This window comes from Passer domesticus, chromosome 1 (assembly GCF_036417665.1).
Source record: "Passer domesticus isolate bPasDom1 chromosome 1, bPasDom1.hap1, whole genome shotgun sequence".
Taxonomy (NCBI): Eukaryota; Metazoa; Chordata; class Aves; order Passeriformes; family Passeridae; genus Passer; species Passer domesticus.
In genome coordinates, this window is record NC_087474.1 from 95,141,910 (window position 1) to 95,163,826 (window position 21,917).

Sequence of the window (21,917 nt, forward strand, 5' to 3'; positions counted from 1 at the left end):
CAGACCTTTAGGAAGCCTATAACTGGGGGTAAAGAATGACTCATTTCATCTTCACTGAAGTCAAGACCTCAAGGGATGACCCACAGGGTTCTCACAGAAAAAAGACAAAGCTACACAAAAAGAAAAATCTTTATTACTTTATTAGTAAAACCACGCTACCACCTAGGTATATTTTTTTACAAGAATGGTCCCTAATTGTACTGTTAGAGAACAGCTTGAACCATCTCTTTAAGTCTGGAACTTGTTTACATTTATTAAGTAAGCTCTGTTCCAGGCTGTGAAATCTAAATTACAATGCCAATGCCCATATGAAAACAATAATGCTCAAGTAACTATCTTATGAATATTAGATTTGGAAAAAAATACTACATAACATGGATGGTGTTACTAAGGTTAAGTGATTTTCTTTCCAATTCACAGCAATATTTGAACATACATCAGCTGCCTTCCATAGACAACAATTAATTATTCTTAATGGGTTTTACTCATTAATCATTGGGAATTATAAAAAGGGAGCCACCACCCAAAAGATGTGGCAATAGGAAGAACATGTGGTGTTTTGGATAAGGTCTGTGCACCATCCACATCAGAAGAGGTGAGGCAACCTCAGAGCTAGCACTGGGAGAGGGCTTCCCCCAGTTTTCTCCCAACCCCTCTGGGGTGGTCATGGCAGGGGAAGAAAGAGCATCAATGCCAGTCAGCACAGCACAGGCTCCTCACAGCTCAGGGACTGTTGCTGGAAGCAGCACTGCTGGGTGTTCTGATCCCAGTTCTCCAGGTGACCTGATGAAGCCACTGCAGATGTCTTCTGCCATGGTGGAGGGGGTGGGCAAAAGCTTAAGTCCACAGACAAATCATCCCACACAACTACAGTCACTGGATTCCAACCATCCCTTCGTCTGGTATAATCTTAGTTACTCAGTCTTGTACTCTCCAGACCTCATGCCGAGCCCCCTCTTCCTAAGGCACCTCCACCTCAGCGGTCTTCCTACCTGGCTAGTGGCCCATCCCTTTTCTACCTCACCTTTTGTGCCCTCAACTCCACATTTGTGTCATTTCAACTCCCAGTCTTCAATCTCTGTCAGAGCAGACGCCAAGGCTTTTATCTTATTCACCTTTCAGTTGCCCATAACCATGTACACTGAGTTTTCTACAGTTGCACATTCCCTTACTATTCCTTATTTTGAGCAATTTAAAAAATATTACAGTATAAGCAGTATAACTCAAGTATTAATATTAAATAAGTAAAATTAAATTAATTTAAATAATAAATGAAATATTAAATATTACTGTATAAGCAGTATAACTTAAAATTGCATATTAGACACATAACCTGAAGTTCCTGATTTAAGATGGTGGTATCTTATGCCATCAATACCAATGAGAAACAGCCCAAAGACAATTTTTGCTATGGCTCTTGCCTAATTCTATAAAAATAAAATCCTTCCATTTCTGTATTAAAAACCTATGGAAAACGTCCTTCAAACTTCATGAAAGCCCAAACTGTCCAAAGTTGTCCTCAAAATCCTTTGCTCCTGCTGAAATAGCTAAAGACTGATTTTTCCAACTGGACAAGCACAACCTAAAATTAACAAACTCTTCAGAAAAAACTTACTCCTATATTGAGTAAGTTCATTAAATGCCATGGAATTCTTCCATAAATTGCAAAGAGAAGCTATATAGTACAGTGACATGGACAAGGGGATATTAAATTCAGAACACTAGCATAATTTATGCTGAATCAAGAAAACTAATTCAATTATGAAAATTAAAAGCAGAGGAAAAAGTGAAGTGAAAATCAGATTTTGATAAAAGCTTCACAGACAAAATAGCCTCAGGCTATCTGAGAAGACTCCAGGCACTCTGAGCAGGAGTAAACCTGCTGCAGATTCCAAATCAGTAAACTACTGGAACAAGTAAAAATATCTATGATCAGACATGCAGCTTGGTTAAAAGGAAATGTCACAGGGTCAACCAAGGTTTCTAGCAGATCTATTCCTGCACATACCTTACTACGAATCAGCTGTTAAAAAAACAACAAAACAAACACCTGAAAAAAACCCCCACCAAACAAGAAAATGTACAAAACTATATACAAGGTTTTGTTTGGGTAGTTTTTCATTTGTTTGTTTACCAGCCAACTATAAGATATTAACAACATATCAAGAATTTTAAAACACAGGTTTGGGTAAAGGTCAGAATGAAGACTGTACTCAGCTAAATAAAATTAGTGTCACATAGGGAAAGTCATAATACTAATCTGTCAAAACTAAAGACTTTCCCTCACCTGAAGGTTCCCCCAATGACTTCATATGTAAAGTCATCTGAAATTTCAACATTATCAATATATCACACTAAGTTGGTAGGTATTGACTTTCACCTGCTATTTTCTGGCGTAAGTTATCTGTTTTATGGGAAGCCAAAAATTGGATCTATTCCTACATAACAACACATCAGTCATTGTCTTACCACGTAAGAATTTCCAAACTTCTGGAGGAAAAAAAAAAAGGAAAAGAAATAGAACAAAAAAAAGACTGAGTTTGTGCAGAAGACATACTTTCTACATGAGCCTAATTAATTTTCTTGCCACTTTGCTCTCCTCTTACTGAAAAGGAAACTCAAAAAATGCAATGCCAGCAATGGAAAATTTAAGTTAGTTCTGCAAAATTCAGGTGGATTAGAACCCCTTTAAAATGCTCACACACAGTCATGAAAACAACAGTCCAGAGGTGCTGAGCACAGAAATTCTGCATTCTATACAGTGCTCTCTGTGGAGATTTATTGGCTTGTTTTCATCACAGGGAAAGAAAACAAGTAAACCAAATCTGACACTTCTTAAATATCTCCCCAGTGTTATTCTGTAACTGAGCAACATTATTCTTAAAGTATTTCTGAAAATTTCCCAGGAAGGTTGAGATTTATACCAGATGTCAGCAGGTGAAAAAATTTTTTGTGATGGAAAGCAATAACCTTGAGTGCAATTAACTGATTTGACTTAACAATTAGCATCACTGAAAAGGTTTCTAACATCAGCAGTGAAACACAGACACAGCCCTTTCAGTGGGAGAGACACCAAACTACAGAATTAGATGCTTCACAAACAAACTGGAGGTGGCAGCTGCCTGCAGTTCTAAATGCATATGCTGAGACATTGCAGGGATGAGAAATCTCCCTGCACCAATCTTTTCTCCCATCTGATCAACTGTGCTAATGTCCTAAAAATAAAGTTGGCAACATCAATAGTAGTGCTGTCAAGAAAACCCAAAACAAAACAACCCCACACTCAGCTCATCTAATTGGTACTCAAAAACTTAAGGTGGCAATAACAAAACTGAAAGCTTATGTGAAAACCTTTAGTACTGAGTAATACAGCTCTCACTTAAAAGTTATCTGGATAAGCATGCACTCATATTTGTCACTTTTACATCCATGTTCATTCTATTATCAAAACCTTTTCATTACAATATTTACTATGCTTTACTGTTACAGTCTTTGGTCAAATTTTGGGTTAGGTGGGTCGTGGGGCAGGGGGTGTTTTTCAGTTTGGATGGTTGAAGTCTTTTTTTGTAGGGGCAGGCAGACAAGTGAGCTTGGTTGTTGGTTTGGTTTGTTTTTCTAGCAGGTCTAATGAAGTTAATAGTGGCTCTGCTTCCTCACTCATGGAAATATAAAATATCCTTTAGACTGCATTAACATGGCTTAGATTTTCCACTTCCTGTTGCATAGTTTTTTAGTATTATTTCATATACATTAGTGCTTAAAATTTTACATCTTAAGTGTTTTAAGTCTGCAACATGCATCTCAGGCAACATGGTTATTCTCTAGTCATTCAAAGAAACACAGAATATTCTGTGACTCCTAAATGCTGACACAATGCTACATTGTTGAGGAAAAAAAAAATCCCAAATGTTTAAAAATAGTGCAATTTTAAAGGAGCATAATTTAAAGAATACTTAGGCAGAAAACTTACCATCTCCTGCTGGCAGGCCTCGTTCCTTTTTCTCATCACATTTATTGCATTCACTGAAGTACAGCAATAGAAACATATCCAGAAGGACCCAAACCAAAGAGGTGGCAAGGACCACCTTGCAATATGCAAATTTTTTCATGGCACTTTAAGTCAAATACAAAAATAAAAAAGTATAAATAAAAATATCAACAGGGTTTTTTTAATCCAGTTTGAGAGACCACGTTCTATATCTGAAAAAAAAAAAAAAAAAATATGTCACAAAATTTACCTGAGGACAGATGCTAAAAGCAGAAATTTTAACTCCATTTTCAAGGTAACAATTTAGTTATCTTATGATGTATGCAAGAAAATTAATGTCCTATGCATTTCAGTGAGATAAGGGAATGGGGCCAATTATAGCAGCATTATTCCAGTCCTTTGTGATGTTAACATTCATCACCTGAAACTTCAAAATGAGTGACCAAAACACAGTCCTCTGCTGAACCACTGGAAAAGAAGGTAGGCACATCTAATGATATTAGAAGAAACTCTCTGGCTGCTCTGGAAACCATGACAGCCTAAATGAATGAAAACCAGGAATATCTTGGGAAGCAGGATATCAATCTCTACTGTGTGAATCCCATGGCTCCCATTTCTCATGCTTCTTCCATGTAGCACACACTGACATTCGGGGTCCATCACTAGGAATGCTGGCCTGCAATGCCAGGATTTTACACAGGGTCTAATTGACTACTGCACCAGCTTCACAAAGACAAATGCTTTGTACTTTCAGCAAACCAAAACCAAACATCCCTTTTGGTAAAATAAAACAGTAGGCAAGGTTAACAAAGTACCCATAAGCCACCAGGATCATTTACTAGGCATTCAAAGCTAAAGTTAGCAATTTTGACAATTGAACTGCCCTTATTAGCTTAATGTTTGATTACAGAGCAAACCTCTATACATTTTTTCAATGTGTATACATTACAATTTTAGAATGCCAGCCTTTGAAATTCTCTTTTGCCCTACTCAAATTACAGATTTTGTTACAGGGACTGCATACTTCCATGACTAGTAGGGCAGAATCAAGAACAGCTTTGAGCTTCCTCACACTAAAATATGGAGTGTTTAACTTTTAGGGGTTTTTTTAACCACTACTGACATATTTCAACCCAAAGTACTCCTGAAATGTTCACCAGTGGGAACAGCATATCAGTTAAAACCAGAGTTGCAGACACTCTTCATATAGAAAATAAAGGGAATAAAATAAGGAGACTTTAAAGACATGCTAGGATTTTACAAATTACATACGCTAAGTTTTTCTTACATGCTTTCAGTGAAAACTGAAGAATTTATTGATAAGAGAACTTTAATCACAAGCCTTTGTGTTGGTTTGGACTGGTGTAGAGTCAATTTCCTTCACTGCGACGAGTAGAGGCCATATTTTGTATTTGTACTGGAAAGAGCATTGATAATTCAGGGATGTTTTTGTCACTGCTGATCAGTGCTTACACACTGTTAAGGCCTTTTCTGGTTCTCACCCCACCCCACCAGTGAGGAGGCTGGGGGTGCCCAAGAAACTGGGAGGGAACACAGCAGGGACAGCTGATCTCAACTGACTCAAAAGCTATTCCATACCATGTGGAATCATATAAAGCTCAGCATATAAAGCTGGGGCAAGAAAAATGAAGGAGGGGATGTTTGGAATGATGGCTTTTGTCTTCCCAAGCAATCACTGCATGTGATGGATCCTTGCTCTTCTGGGGATGGCTGAACATCTGCTTGTCCATGGGAAATGGTGAATAAACCCCTTGTTTTGTTTTACTTGTTTGTGCAGCTTTTGCTTTAACTCAACTCATTTTTCATTTTTATTCCTCCCAGTCTCTCCTCCATCCCACTGGGCTGGTGGGGAGTGAGTGAGAGGCTCCTACATGGGGCTGGGATGCCAGCTGGGGTTGAAGTTGTGACTACGCCAAAACCTCATTAAAAGCCTGAATCATTAAGACTGCATTTCCTTTAGGATTGCTTTGCCACAATTTGAACCCCTGACTCCCCCCACCCTTCTTAAGGGAAAATACAATAACATCCCGTTTCCAAATACAGCCTATTTCTTCTTACTGGCAGCAGACATATTCCTATTACCCTGCACTCCTTTACATCAAAGTCTCACAGCTTTGGATGGCATGGCAACATAGGAGCCTGTGGCCTTTTACTTGTACAAGGCTCAAAGTGTGTACAATCCCTCTGCTTCCTGCATAGGTGCACATCAAATACCAAGAATGAATTACTTTTGAGATCTCAGCTTGCATCTATATCTATCTATATAGTTTTGGTGTACAGGGATGGCTGTAAAAAATTAGGAGCTGCAGAAGTATCTGTAACTAACAGCCTGATGTAGTAACAGATGAAATTACCACAATGAAACATTAAGCGACGTAAATTATGAAAAAAAATCCCAGGTTAGAGGTTTTTTGGTTGTTTTTTTCAATCCTTTTTTTAAATAGATAGGAGGATAGACCTGAACTCTGGATCTTGGGAGCGGTACTATGAAATTCTGTAAAACCATCAGCAGCAGCGAAGGAAAAATAAATCTGTTACAGACTACTATGTAGAAAAGAGAAACCAAACCATCACTACTCCATTACACAGTATCTGCTCTCTCATCTTGAGTGCTGTGTGAACATCCAGTCTTATAATTTCAAAAAGGATATAGAAGGATTAGAAGGAACAAGTGAGAAGTGCAAAAGGATGAACACAACAAAGCACACCTTTATTATAAGATGAAAGTAGCATTTTTCCTGGCTGGAAAAGATGTCACCTAAATCAAGTGGCAGGTCTATAAAATCAAAAGCTGTACGGAGATAGTAAATAGAGATCAACTTATTGCCTTTAACTCTTACTTCTTATATTGGCAGAAATCAAGTGAATTTAGCAGCAACAGTTTAAAATCCAGAAAAGGAATGTATTCCCTAGAGTGTGTAGTCATCCAGGGGAGCTGCCTACTACCATCCCCTGCCAGCACTGTAAGTCTCCTCATCAACTAATAAATACCAAGTCCTCAGCTCTACTTTGGGTGGTCCCTGACTGTGAACTTCAAGTCACTGCATTCCAGAAGAGTACAGTGAGGAAGTATCATTCCAGTTTCCCCTATTCTCTGCCCTAGATATGCATATCAACCATGGGCAGAAACAAATACTGTATACAGACAAAATTTGTCTGACACAGTGCATGACTGCCCTTAAACTCTTCATACAATAGGTTTCTTCTGGTCCAACTCGGACACTATATGAAATGATTTGGCAAAGAATCAAGTCACACCACCACCCTGCTTGTTCTTAAAGTACACAAACGCTAATAAAATACATGTTTTGAAAGAAAACTCTACCAATTCTTTTAATTTTACCCTTCTTGAATTTCAGACTTGTGAGACATTAGGCTGTAAAACAGTGTAAAACCCACAGGAGCACAATGTTTTGGGGGTCTTCAAATTAGCAAGACATCAGGAGAAACACAGTCTAGACTTGCTCTATATCAAGCGCTTTAGAATGCATAGCCTGGTGGTATATCTGCCTCCAACAAAAGAAAACCCCTTTGTCAGTTCAGTGAAATGTCAAAAAGACACTTTGTGAATGCTTTGAATCCTTTGAGGTTCGGGGAAGTGACGAAAAGACAGCAATGCAAAAGTTCAACACAGTTTTCCATAGATAAGGCCCTTCCCTGTACCTTTAGATGAAGGCTCTCATTCCCTTGGGCAGTCTATCATCTCACGAATTAAACTGCATTTTTACCACTGCTTTTTATGACAGCACTCCCCCATCTGCTTCCCCAGCAGAGCAGTGAAGCAGAGGGGCCCAGAAACTCCAATGAAGCAACTGCTCTTAGCATACCGGAGTCTTGAGCCACGGCTCCAGGAAGAGGGCTCTGCCATCCAGGGCTTGGTTCCTCCCTCTGCTGCTGGAGAGGTGGTGGTGGCCTCAACCATGGGAGGAACACTCTGCCTGAGTGCTGCTTCTTCAGTGGAAGAGGCTATGGAGCAAAGTGAGCAAGGACAAAAGCAGGTGGATGCATCTCCACAGAGACCTTGAAGTGCCACGAGTCTGTGCCCCATGATGTAAAAAAAAAAAAAAAAGAAGAGACAGCTAAGCATTGCACTCAAAGGATAAGTGAATGGAAACTCCCAAAACGGAGGCTGAAAGAGACAAATCCAGGAAATTGTGGCAACAGAAGGAAAGCAGGCAGATGTGCCCTTCTACAACAATTATACTGCCTGGGATGCTGTTGAAAGACTGATGAATAACCCTCAGTTACATTTCCTAAGCATGTAAGGAGGCTCTCAGATAATCCAGGAGTACAAGTTGGAACAAAGCAAAAGCATCAACAAGAACGGCACTTTAAGGATAGCAAAAAATTTAAAAATTTTTAAAAGGCTGAAAATAATGCAGATCCAGCATTCAGGAGGAAAAGGCTAAGATACTCAATGCCTTTTTTGCCTCCTTTGTTATTGGAGCCTAGAGGGTGTCTGCAAGAGGGAAACTTCACATGCAGGACACAGACTGGGTCAGGGATCTCTTAAACCACTTGGACATGTGCAACTCCATGGCACCAGAAAGGCGGCATTGGAGGGTGCTGAAGGAGAAGGCTGATCTTACTGCAGGGCCATTCTCTATCATTTGTGAAACATCTGAAATGCTGATCCAGAGATTACCAATCCTCAAGATCAGGAAAAAAGTTATTATCAAGTAGGAAAGGAGATTCTGGAGAACCATCTGCTAAGTCAGTCTCACTTCAGTCCTTGCAAAGATTATGTAAGAAATCTTACATACAAACACACAAAGCACCAAACTATACCAAAAAACAAACAACAAAATAAAGCAAACCCAATCCCAACCAGATCACCACAACACAAAAACCAAAAGGGGAACAGGCAGTACAGATGCACCAAAGCCATACCATACTTGAACAGTTTGGCAACTCACTTCAATGAGAGCTTTGGTTTGGTGAACAAGGGAAGAGCAGAGAATGGTGTTTGCATTAGCTTCAACAGGGACTGTGACAGTCCTCCAGCGTACTTTTTCAGAACTTAGTGAGATTTAATCTAAAGAAGTGGGTTATCAGGGGGGTGGACAGCAAGCTGGACCACCAGGCTTTGTGGCTTCTGACCAGCCATACAAAGTCCAGCTGACAGACAACCACTGGTGAGAGCTCTCTGAGGCCAGAACTGGAGCTGACACTTGCTAGTGTCTTTCCTGAGAAGCTGAGCTGAAAGCATGCTCAGCAAGGTTGCTGGTGACAGCCAGCTGGGCTGGAGCATGCAGACAATACCCTGAAACAACATGCAGGAAGGAGTGGGTCTGGGTGGCCAATTCAAGGGACATTCAAAGGCTAGAAAAACAGGCCAGTTAAAACCTCAAATATTCAGTAACTAAAAAGTACAAATTCCTGTTCTTAAAGGTCAAGTTGGATGATGGTCTGAGCAACTTGATCTAGCTAGTGGCATCCCTGCCCATGGCAGGGGCTTGGAACTAGAATATGACCTTTGAAGTTCCTTCTGAACCAAACCATCTTATGATTCTACAAGTATTATCTATATAGGCTGGGTACTACCTGCTAGGAAGCTGTTCTGCAGGAAGAAACTGAGAGCAAAATCAAAATTAATCAGCAGTGTGTTCTTATGACAAAGAAAGTCAACTGCATTTACAAACCAGCCTAGCAACCACAGAAATAACCCCCAGATGTATAGAGTTAATAATTGCATTTACCTACAGAGTAATGTAATAGAATTGAAGATTTTTGCAAAACCAAGTATTTTTCATCCCTTCAAAATACTGGATTATAGATTACAAAATCCTTATACTGTGGAAGAAAAAGGAGTATTAAAAACACCTTGGAAAAAGTAGGAACAAAGGTTGTACTTTATCAAGAATAGAGTGAAAAGAGGAAAAATGGGTACATTCAAGTCTTGTTACTTTTGAAGGTCAAGTGAATTTTTCTTCCCTGTGACAAAATCTATGATACATTTGACACTACAGGAAAAGGTCATCTTTAAAATTACTGCTCATATAAAGAGCATTGTTTCACTTAACAACCTCTTTTACAAACACAGTTGGCATGGGAAAGAAAACTTACTCTTTTCCAGTATAGCACAAAAATACTCAGTCTTTATCTCTGTTTATACTAGTGATCAGTCTTCAATACGACTTTGTAGCAGACTTGACAAAGGATTTCATTGCCATTATTCGGCTAAATCAGGATTCTACACTGGATGCAGCACGTAACCAGACAAAGCTGATGTAAAGTTTGTTTTCCAGAATTTCAGATATGAACAAACAGAAGCTGGCACAAAATAAGGGCTCATCAAAATCCTGACACAACATTTACTATATTTAAGCTATTAATATCAATTTAAACCAAATGGAAAATGATTAACTGAACAGCATCTAAGGAAAGATTGATGGCCTAACCAAAACTGAATTTTTAGCTTCTCAGTCTACTTAATAATGAGGGAGAAAAATTGGCATACTGTAAGGTAACATATTAAGCATGTGCATGGATTTTTGAGCAAATTGCTAAAAAATTGAGCCAATGCAAATTGTTGTGAGCATTGTCTACAACTCCGTATCTCTCAACTATTAGTGAGGCCAATCCCATTGGTTACATCCATATTTGAAAAGAGAAGTGATGCCAACACTACAAGCAGGTTCCAGAACTACTTTTGCTGCTGTGCTGATGGTTTTTTTTGTTCTTCTTTTCTTTTTTACTGGCCCATGCTCTAAATTGGTTCTAGTGCTTGTTTGCAGAGAGCACATCACCATCAGAACATCAGTAAACAGGTTGGTTTGAGGACAAACAAAGCACTACCTTTCAATGCTATGAAAGCAAGTGATAAAAAACCATTTAAATTAGGTCAGCCCATCACCTGTGGAAAACAGATTATTCTTCATCTTTTTCACAGTAACACAAATGCATCCAGTAAATTTCAACAGGCAAAAATAATATTAAAGAGTTTTAGGATGCCAGTAGTCTTCTTCTCAGAAGTTAATATAAGAGAAGAATATTTCATGGGGCTATGCTCATTTGATGGATTTTGAAAGGTTTTATTATTCATCTGTTCAGTACAATTCAGCAAGTTCTGAGGAGGTGATGAGAGAAAGCAGATCATACTAGTCTGAACAGTATGAAAACAATTCATTAAAAGCTAACCTGCACTTCAGAAAAATTTAAGAAATGTAGGTCAGTACAATAAATTTCTATTCTTCTCGCTCTGAGTAGGAAGACTACACTTTTAATTCATCAGAAGCAATTTTTTAATTCACAAGTCAATTTTTAAATTGACCCTTTGAAAAAAAATATCAATTCTATTTCTAAAAATGGTGGGCCTTTGAATAAAGTCACAATAACAACCATAGAAGTGGCTGACTACAGTTGAAAAACAAGGATGAACTTCATACACAAAGGCAGAAGCTATTGTTTCATCCCACCTTTCCTACAATTTAACAGAATGCATTATGTTTACAAAAGTAGCTCTTGTGAGGTTAAAATCTCTCATCACATAGAAAAGCAATACCAAAAATGGAACAACAGCTATGCACTCCAACTACTGCTTACAACTGTATGGAACTACGTGACTGTGTACTTGAACCTCTGATTCTCCCTATTCAGAATTACAGAATCATAGAATACTTCAGGTTGGAAGGGACCTTCTTACCCGAGAGGTCTTTACTTAACCTCTAAACTTTTAAGATCAGTTCTAAATACTTCTACTTAGTAAGGAAATAACATTTCTGAATTGAAAAAATTGGCTTTTAAAAAGTTTGGCTTCTAAAACACGTTCTTTCAGTTAATGCAAGAAAGTTAATTGAAAATGCAATGCTCTTTTGGTACCTGTAGTTTTCAGAAACAGCTATAGTTATTGAACTGGTGAAAACAGTTTATAATTTTGCAAATCAGTGTTTAGTGGTTCCTCAAAGGAGTCTAAAAATGCCAAGTTTCCTCAATACATTTTTGGGAATGGAAAAATGATCAAAAGATCATTTACACAACTGCTCAAATGAAAACCTTTGAAATAATTTAAATTACACTCTTTCCCAGTCATAGTCAGACCTGTGCTTGCAGGAAGAAACTGCAGTGGGCAAGGTTTCAAAGGACAGAAGAACAATATTTTAATCAAATAATAAAAGTTCAAACCAATTCATTGCACAGAATTTGGATTTACATTCTTTTTTTCACAGCAATTTTTGCTATGCAAGAAAAGGAATAAATTGATCCAGGAGGGAGATGAAATATTCCCTATCAGAATATCACTGTAAATATTGCAAGAGCTCAAGAGGATAGCTAAAATTTGGAAATTAGGAATACAATAAAAGTACAAAGACTACTGCTGTCATATAACCAGCTGAGATTCAATAGATGTCTATTCTATGACTTTGAAGTAGATTTCAAATGTCTGAGGCAACAACTTCATTTCTCTGTTGTTCTACAGGTTGCATAAAAATTATCTAAAGCCAGACATCTCATTCAGGGATTCTTCACACATTCCCATTCTCTTAACTGCTCTAAAATTTAAAATATACTTCTAGTATGTCCAGTGACAAATCAAAATACATTACTTAATATTGCCAATCTGAAAACAAAAAAAACCAACTATACATCTTTTTACAGAACTGCTTCAAATCTTTGGAGCACATCATTAGCCCAGGTTAACTGCAACATAAAAGAAAATGAATACACAGATATATAACACCCTGAAACAAAGAGAAATAGGTGTTTACATGGGCATTAAGTTATTGGCTGTTACAGACCTGGCAGGTAAGTTCAAATCACTACTATTCAAATCTTTTCCCTCTAAGATTGAACAGCAGAACTGCCTCTTGTGACAGGTGCAGAATAGGCAATCCTTTTTGAAAAGCAGATTTATAAGCCAAAAGACAGTTATTTCTTTTCCTGAAACAACTTCAGTCTTAAATTGGGTTACTGACACCTCAGATGCTGACAGAGAGCAAACATTCCTCTTCCAAGCCATAGCTACTATGCATGCACACTCTGGGAGGGCTGCTGAGGGTGCTTGACTAAGAGAAACAGCCAGCTTGAGAATACAGGCAGTATTTTCATCACTGAGTATCAGAGGCAGCACGAAGACAATGAGCAATTCATGAGTGAAAAGCTTTTGTTGTTAACAGCAGCAAGAGATGATTTAAACACTAAGCTCATAAAGCCTTGACATGCAATAATTAATGGCTGAAGATGCATCAGTAAGACCTATTTGAGCCTTCTGCTACCCTTCACAGCAGCCTAGAAGGCTGAAGTGGACTAGAACCACTGGAATAGTTTTTCTTTTTGGAAGGTTCACAGATGGTGACCCAGCACTTAGCTTTTTCAGCACAGCAACACTCCTGCCAATCAGCATCCCAGAGCTATAAACTGACTCCAGTTTTTAATAACTCCCCGAAGAGCTGTGTTAGCTGGTCTTTCAACCCCAACACTACAGGACTTTTAGAGAAAAATTGAGGTCACATCAACACAGGTGTTACAGGTGAGGACCTCTATTTCCTCAAGAAAAACAATCTGTCATGCGAGGTACAGACTGTGCAAGTTTACCATTACTCAAAAGAAACAGCTTAAAACTAGGTAATTTTAGGCTCCCTATTGGATCTAAATGGTCTCTAAAGAAATTAAAAGCTGAACTACCCAAAATTTATATTGCAGTGGAGTAGTGTCACAGTAGCAGAGATTAGGCTATTAGTACACTATTAGCTGTCTGCAAGGAAAAGCTCTAAACACCTCCACATGTTTTAGGTGCTCAATCTTGTGACAGGATGTAACACAGTGTGAAGGCTTCTAGCCAAAAGCAGCATCACCTGGCCTTACAAGGCATGGGTTTCCTAAGAAACAAAGCATGCAAGCAGTCAAGGATTTCTAATAATCAGGGATTCATACATTTCCAAAAATTGTTTTAAATAACTTGGCAAGTGCCAGTTGAGCTGTAAGTAGAATAGGCTACCTGACAGGACTTTTTAAAATTTAAAATTCTTTCTGAAAAAAAATTAAATTTAGTATTGTGAGCAAGCTTCTTTAAGAAATCATATGCACTAGATTAGACTATGTGGAAGTAAAACCACAGTAATCTGTTTCAATTCTCAATGCTCATATTTTCCGTCTTCCTTTACAATGCTTCTGCATGGTTCAGAAAATCAAACTGGCTTCCAAAATGTTTTAAAAGTTCAACATTAACATGTCCAACAAACTCAGAATTTACCAGCTGAGACAGAACTAAAATGGACACTACCCTTATCAATAGGTTGTTCTTCAAACAAATGTGTCAAATAATAGAATTTTCTGCAGATTTTACTTTCTTCAGTCTGCACATGTCAATACTCAAAAATGTATGCAGCATTTGCTTTTGAAGTATTTTGAGGAAATAAGGAAATTCGTCTTGAAAACAGCAATGAACACAGACAAAAGGGTCTCGAATTCACCCTCTATTCTATTAAGTTAGAAGAGAAGAAAACCAAGAAACTCAGGTGTCAGTATGAAATAATTACAAACTTCAAGGACAAGTCCTTCACTACTTGAAGGTCAGGTAAATTCACCATCACAAAACTAGCTACATATTTTTCATAGACAAAAACCCATGCAGTCAGTCAAATGAATAAATCTTAAACAAGACATCGCTGACACCTTCCTTGCATGTTGTAAGAAATTATTAAATCTTTCAAGCTAAGTCTCAAATGTTCAAAAATATCAAATCTCCATAAAGCTTCTGATTATTTTTTAGGTACGTCTCAAAGCCACAAGCTAGAGTGGAATAAAATTGTTCATTAATTCTTCAAACACTTTTAAAGATGTCAAAAAACTACATAGGCAAATAGCCACCATTAAGGATGAATCACCAATGGGCAAGAATTTGATTTAAAGAAAAGGAGAGTAAGCTAATTAAAGAAAAAAATATTATAGAGGAGACTTCTGGAAACATTGAATCTATTGACTGCAACTTACCCAATCATCTTTTTGTGAGTAAGTGCAGGAACCTCTAATCCTGAAAACTTTCTACTGTAGATTAAAAATCCAGCAGGGAAAATTGAAAAAATACCAAATAACTTTGAAGAACACTTTTTCTCTGCCTTCAGCATATGTGAAAAATATTCAAAATAGTGTTTTAGAAGAAAAGCTTTGAAATAAGCACGGGTAAATAAAAATTCATCATACATGTTGGGGCTATAGGGTGTTTATCATAGAGAAGCTGACTGAATTCTGCCTAGAGTAACAGCAGAACTCGCTGAAAAATCAAATGCACATATTAAGTTACAAACTGCTGAAAGAATAACATGTGTGACTGATGGTGAAGACTTGAAGAATTAGAATATATTATTTGAAAACATACGGGTGACAATCACTTAACACACAGCGGGTTCTACCACCACAAGTAAAATAAAGAATGGTATTTCAAGTAGAATGAAGAATGGCAAAGAACTCAAACAACTTAAAATGTTTTACCTCTCATTCTTTAGAAGTGTCACTGCACATAGTTTAAAATAAAAATCTAAAAGTACCACACCTCATCATGTCTAGGGAAACACCCAAATTCTAACCCAAATAACTCAGCAGGGCTAAACATTTTTTTGAAATACAGAGAAAACATCAGCTCTCCATCCACAAAATCTAGCAACAACAAAAAAATACAAAAACAAAAAACCCCAAAAAAACAAACAAACTAACAATAAAAACCCACCAAAAAACCCCAAAACAAAACAAAACAAAAAAAAATACCCACAACCAAAAACCCAGAATGTGTAGGTGTTTCTCTTTCTCTAGCAAGAAAAGTCTGATCAGATATGGAGAAAAAAAAAAGAAAAGCTAGCATTGTCAACTTTTGGGATACATTAAAGTTTTGCAATGTTTCTCCCAAAAAACTTGTGCTCCTTTGCTTTATATCCCTAGGCGAATAAAAAGCCTACCTAGAGAGCAAAAAGGGTGTATTTCTAGAGAAAGGCAATGCAGCTTTTAAGCATACAATCCCAGATAAGCCTGTTCTCACATCACAAAGCTGTGTGCTCAGCAGGTAACTTCTGCTGCTAACAACTGTTCTGTACTTATTTAGCACACACAGTATTGCACTACAGAGAAGATTCTTCACATACATCCTTCCCTTTCCACCTTAGACTCACTTGTTTTAGATGGAGTTTTTCTTAATTCTGTCTTTCTAGAGATCACTGACAACAGAAATTTGAGAAATATCACACTTTTAAGCCCTTTGTTTCAATTGTTAATCCATGCAAATGTACACATGGTATAAAAAGAGCAACCATGAGATTTTCTTCAACAATGAGACTCATAAATTTTTCCATGTAAAGTTTCTTTCTAAAATAGGCAACATCCAAATTTTGGGTTCTACACTGAAGAGGTGAACAAGAAGAAAAGAACTCTCAGATAAAAAGCTAAAAAGGTAGAATCATAAATGCAGAGTTCTGGAAATTCTTTAGAACTTGAGAACACTTTCAAGACTGGACAAGGCAAGAAGAAACTGATGGGGAGATGTTAGAACAGTTTTCAAGCAGACTGTTATTGCAATGGCTCTTCTTTAAGACTAGAGTCCTGGATCTTTGTCCACATGCAGTCTTGGTCTTAAGCACTGGTACTGGTATCTGCAAAGGAACTGAGCCTAAACTCTAGAATTCAGACTTCAGGTGAGCTACAGATATGCTGACCTGTGATGCCTGACATCACAAGAGAATTCACAGAGGTATCAGTACTGCCCATTTTGAGGAAAGGCTTGCAAAGACTGCTTTCACACTGAGACATTCTCACCACAGAGTTCTACTCTCTCTCTTTCCTTTGCTGTTCAAGCAAGCAAATTATCCCTAACTCTGGCAGGGAGCAGCTATGACCACTTCAGATCCCTGCAAGCAGATGCCCCCTCCGACCCCACTGCTCTTACACTGCATCTCCTAGTTTGCCACCATACCAACAAAAATCAAGATAACAGGTAATGTAGACACAGGATGGAAAATTATCTGCTACTGCTGAACCCAACACACTAAAAGAAGAGGAGAAAGTGACAGAAGAATCCACCTATCTAAAAAATATAAAGCAGCCCCTATGATTCAAAAAGCCTGGGGCACACAGTATCCACCCATCCAATAAATATGTATCTGTAACTGTAAAAGTAGATAAATATAGGCCAAATCACAGAGATTTTAATTGGTCATGCACATATTTCCCAGCTTTCAACTTCATTGAAAAATATATAAAAATTTGACATTCAAGTTCATTTTTGGTCAAAAGCAGCACTATGGAAAAGATAAATTGAGTTCCACAGAAATAAAAGTCCTATTTTGTTAATGGCTTTAAAAATCTGCACTTTTTTTCTTTTTAAAGGACAAACTGATCGTGCTTTGAGTTAATTTATGGGAGAAAATGCTAGAAAAGCAAAAAATCAATAAAACCTTAAAAAATTAGTTTTCACTTAGGCCATGAAAATTATTTAAATAAGGTCATTTTCAAAAGAAAATGCAAAACTTTCATTATTCTGTAATAAATGCTTTTCAAACATTGCTCCATTTTATTTCTTAAATATTTCTTTTTGTTTCTTAAATATTTCTTAGAAAAAAAAATTGGCAGATTCTCTCAGACATTAAATTTCAAGACTATACTCTTAAAGCTAGTGATTCCAAAACATGTTTTTCATCTGGCCTAACTTGTAAAATTTTCATCCTAGTTTGACAAATTTAAATAAAATAGCCATATCATGACATAAAAAAATGCATCAGTAAGGTAAAAAAGTAAATAAAATTTAGATTTTTTTTATTTGGTGTGCTGTACAGCAGTCCAGAGAAGTCTGAAGAGTGGGATATGCAATTTGAGGCAGAAAGATTATTTTGTGGAAGAGCTTACTTGTTTCCCCAGTTACCTATAAGTGTGATGATAACAATTTTCTGCATAGTTGCATAGGGAAAACAATCAGCAGAACATTCAGGAAGGCAGGTATGCATCAGACTTCAGTGAAGTACTTCAATTTCTTCAAATACTTTGGTGCTTATTAGTTAGCTTTTTTTTTTCCCCAGAAACTGTCAAACACTTCATGAAAAAACAGCTAGTGTATTTAATTTGACATCAAATTATTTTTGAAGGTATAAAGCTTGTAGCAACTTGAGCTGTTTTACAATTCAAAATTAATTCCTGAGTAGAAGCCAAGAGACAAACAGGTCACCATAAAAAAGGTCAATCTGTCAGACAATATTAAAGAAAGGAATGTGATGGAACTGTTTTGGAAATTCAATTATATATTAATTGAAAATCATGGAATTTGAGAAATAAAATCACTGCTAAAATTTAAATTAAATCAGAGATCAGATATTTTTTAAAATATCTTCTAAAATTATGTTCTCCAAGACAATTAAAATTACTCTTTAATACCTTTTCTGAAAGATTTTCACCTTCTCTGAAAGCTCTAGAACCTTTACACAAGGAGAGAGGGTAGACATGCGTTAGAAGCCAGACCGCGGTTAAAGATTTATCAACACACTATTACTGCATAAGTAGTGCTACTCCAACACGCCAGCCTTCTGCTCTACCAGCAAAAATATACACAGCAACAAAGAAACTTAATCAGAGAACTGACAACTGAAAAATAACCAAGAACAATTGTGTTTATTCAGCGACATTAGTCTCTCAGTGCAGACTAAGACCAATCAGGTATTCTCCCCAAAAGAAGTTATTTCTACTCCAATCTGTGATCTCATTAAACTCAACATTGGTCAGCAGCCACAGAAGACATGATTGGGCTACCATGAAAAAAAATTAGTGAAGATACCACTTGAGTGGCAAAAAGAAGTAAACCCAGAAGTAAAAAATTTGCTCTACTTTTTTTTATCCTAGATTTTTTTTACTTATCAGCCTCTACTACTAAAGAGTATTAGGTAGCAATTTTGGATATACTTTTTCCTCTCCTCTAAACTAATACTTGTTCCAGTTATACCTCTGAAGGACTGAATTTAAGATTATGTGTTAGATCTTTTGAAGTTGACTGGAAAAGGACACACTCAAAACATGAAACACACTTTTCCCATTTTACAATGCTGAACCTGAACTTCAGAATTGGACCCAAAGAGTCCTTAAGAACTCAGTCTGTGGAAACTAATCTTTGAAAACTGCTAATAGATTTCAGGAAAGAAAAAAATCAGGATGAAAAATTAGCACAAAATGTCCATACCAATGATTCCAAGCGCAGGACACACTAAATACAACTGCACTGGTTAAACTTTTCTGCCAAAGGAAATGGACCTGTCATACCACATCTTTGCCTGTCCATCCCAATAAATTTTGGTTCTCCATCTTGCTTCAATCAAGCTTAAAAAAAGCGTAGGAGACGCACACACAGAGGAGGCTTCAGGAGTACTCAGTTGTTAAACACCTCACTGCACAGTCAATGACTACACAGTGGTAGTTTAATAAATCATCTTTGGTCTGACAAGGATGCTTTAAGGGTGCTGTGTTTGTTGTAGAAACACAGAAAATAAAACTCAGGCTTTCTTAGGTCATCTGGATGGAAAGTTGATCTGAATTCTAGTTCACTGGACTAAATAACTCTTTTCAAGATCTACAGAGAGGGTAAAGGTGATTTTAGGAAAACTAATAATGAGGTCCTTTATCCACTCGGATACTATGCTTCCCAACACTCAGAGAAAGCCCCAGTAACAGTTTAATTAGGTCGGCACTAATATCTAAAGGGATTCTCATGGAAACTTGTTTAATAGCTGCAGACAACTGAACTGGTCCAACAGGATGTGGAAGGAACAGTAAAATATGGAATATGCATGCAGACTATTGACCCTGGCTGGGTTCCAGGTGCCCACCAAAGTCACTGTCCCATCTCTCCTCAGCTGGACAAGAGAAAGAAAATATAACAAAGGGTTTGTGAGTCAAGATAAGGGCAGGGAGAAATCTCTCACCATCAGGCAAAACAGACTGGGAAACCAGTTCAGTTCATTACCAATCAAATCAGAGTAGGATGAGAAATAAAACCAAATCTTTAAAAAACTTTCCTCCTACCCCTCCCATCTTCCCAGGCTCAACTTCTCTCCCAGTTTTCTCAACCCTCTCCTCCTGCTAACAGCACAGGGGAACAGAGAATGAGGGTTAAAGCCAGTTCATCACATCCTGGCTCTGCCTCTCCTTCCTCCACAGAGGGAGGATTACTCACACGTCTCCCTTGCTCCCACAGGAAGCAGCCCTTGACAAACTTCTCCAACCTGAGTCCTTCCCATGTGCTGCAGTTCCTCATGAACTGCTCCAGCAGTGCTCCCTTCCATAGGATGCAGTCCTACAGGAACACTGGTCTAGCAGGGGTTTCCTATACAGTACCCCAGAGACTCTACCACTGTAAGTGATGGGCTCAGCCTTGGCCAGTGGCAGATCCCTCTGGGAGATGAGTGGCACTGGTTCCATTGGACACAGGGGAAGTTTCTAGCAGCTTCTTAGAGAAGATACCTCTAAGTAAGTCACTAGCAAAACCTTGCCACACAAGCCCAGTGGGATCCAGTGATAAAGCACCCATGCAGTCATTTGCTCTGAAACACACCCAAAGCAGACAGACCTGACCAAAGCATCAAAAATTCCTGGAACACATTTTGTACTCACCTCCTCTGCAGGTTTACAGCCATCTGGATGGTCCACTAGCTCTGGTGGCAAAATCCTGACACATTGCTGCAGAGCACCTGTGGCAGGAACAGTACAGCAGCAGACTGGCCTAGGCCATTCCAACATGAACGTAGAAACAAAAGAGGTATTCCACCAGAAAGCTGTCCTAGAGGAAAAACAAAAATTCAGATAAGTTCCTAGCTCTGTTCTGGCAGAGCTTGAGGTGCAAGGGGAGGAAAGTTTCCCATTTAAGATTTCAAAATCTAAAATCCCATGCAAAGGAGAAGGAGTCAAAGACTGTTTCTAAAAAGAGGCAGTGAACTGTGCTTGTGAGGAAAACAACATATGCAGGGAAGAGCGGAGAGGTGGAACAAGTCATCAACGTTTTTTAGCCTTCCAGATGATATGATTTAAGTGGGAGGACTGCCTGTCCTCCCAAATAAGCTGTTATCTATTTTTGAGTTCTATATATGTCGTTCTCTATCCAATCATGAATACTTAGCACAACAAACTATGAATTGTTCTCAATAAGGCAAGAAAAACAGCCTCCTCAAAAAACAGCACACATTCACATGAGCAGCTCCCCAGATGATCACTCTTTTGGACTAAATCTTCCTATACATATTCTAGTTTATAGATGTAGGGGTTTTTACATTCTTTCATCTCTCGCCCACAAGTTAAACATTAGCATTTATAATGACAGCTTTTGGGAAAAAAAGGTGTTATTACAGTAACACAGACTTGACGCTTAAGAAGCAACGTTTTTTCACTTCTAGAAAAAAAAAGTGACACCTGAAAAATGATGCCTGAGCCTTTCCAAGTCTTATCTGTTAAAACTGTAGCAATACTGAATGAATTCCTTCAAATCTCTGCCTTTGCCCAGTTAACACAGCAATGTCTGAAGGAAATTCTAAACAGCTAAAAAGTGAAGAATGTGTCTTAACATTCAAGAGAGATTTGTTCAATTTTTAATGCAATAGAAATTTGTCTACACTTAGGTAATATTTGCTGCATATTATTCAAGCTTATATCTTGCACTTGCCATATTATATCTGAACCTACTAAGCTAGTCAAGTTTCTTGCTCAGTTTGTTTAAACTGTTACCTCTAGGTATCTGGCCAGGTGAAAAACTTTGTACAAAGATTTTGTAAAATAAAATTTAAAAAAAAAGTTGCTGATACTATGGTAACACAACAGTATGGAGAAAGCATATGTTAAGGAAGGCTAAGATTGGCAGTGTTAAAAAAGGTGTTTAGTCATAATAAGGTGTAATAATTAACAATTAACCTAATTGTTAATTATTACTCCAATACTGAAGCAGATAAAATTAGTGTAA

The 21,917-nt window shown here is 37.7% G+C and overlaps 1 protein-coding gene across 2 annotated transcripts in view; it reads right to left on the reverse strand.

Annotated features, from left to right (window-relative positions):
* Window positions 1–20,747, reverse strand: part of GALNT1 (polypeptide N-acetylgalactosaminyltransferase 1) — a 61,717-nt gene extending 40,970 nt beyond the window's left edge. The window contains exons 1-3 of one of the 2 annotated variants that reach the window (XM_064429878.1): window positions 20,582–20,747; window positions 7,837–8,046; window positions 3,971–4,200 (exon numbers count right to left, since the gene is read on the reverse strand). In XM_064429878.1, the coding sequence (XP_064285948.1) occupies window positions 3,971–4,109 (139 nt within the window). In that variant the 5' untranslated portion in view covers window positions 4,110–4,200; window positions 7,837–8,046; window positions 20,582–20,747. The remainder of the gene's footprint in view (window positions 1–3,970; window positions 4,201–7,836; window positions 8,047–20,581) is intronic. The other variant, XM_064429875.1, reaches the window with a different exon arrangement.
* Between the last annotated feature and the right edge of the window lie 1,170 nt (window positions 20,748–21,917).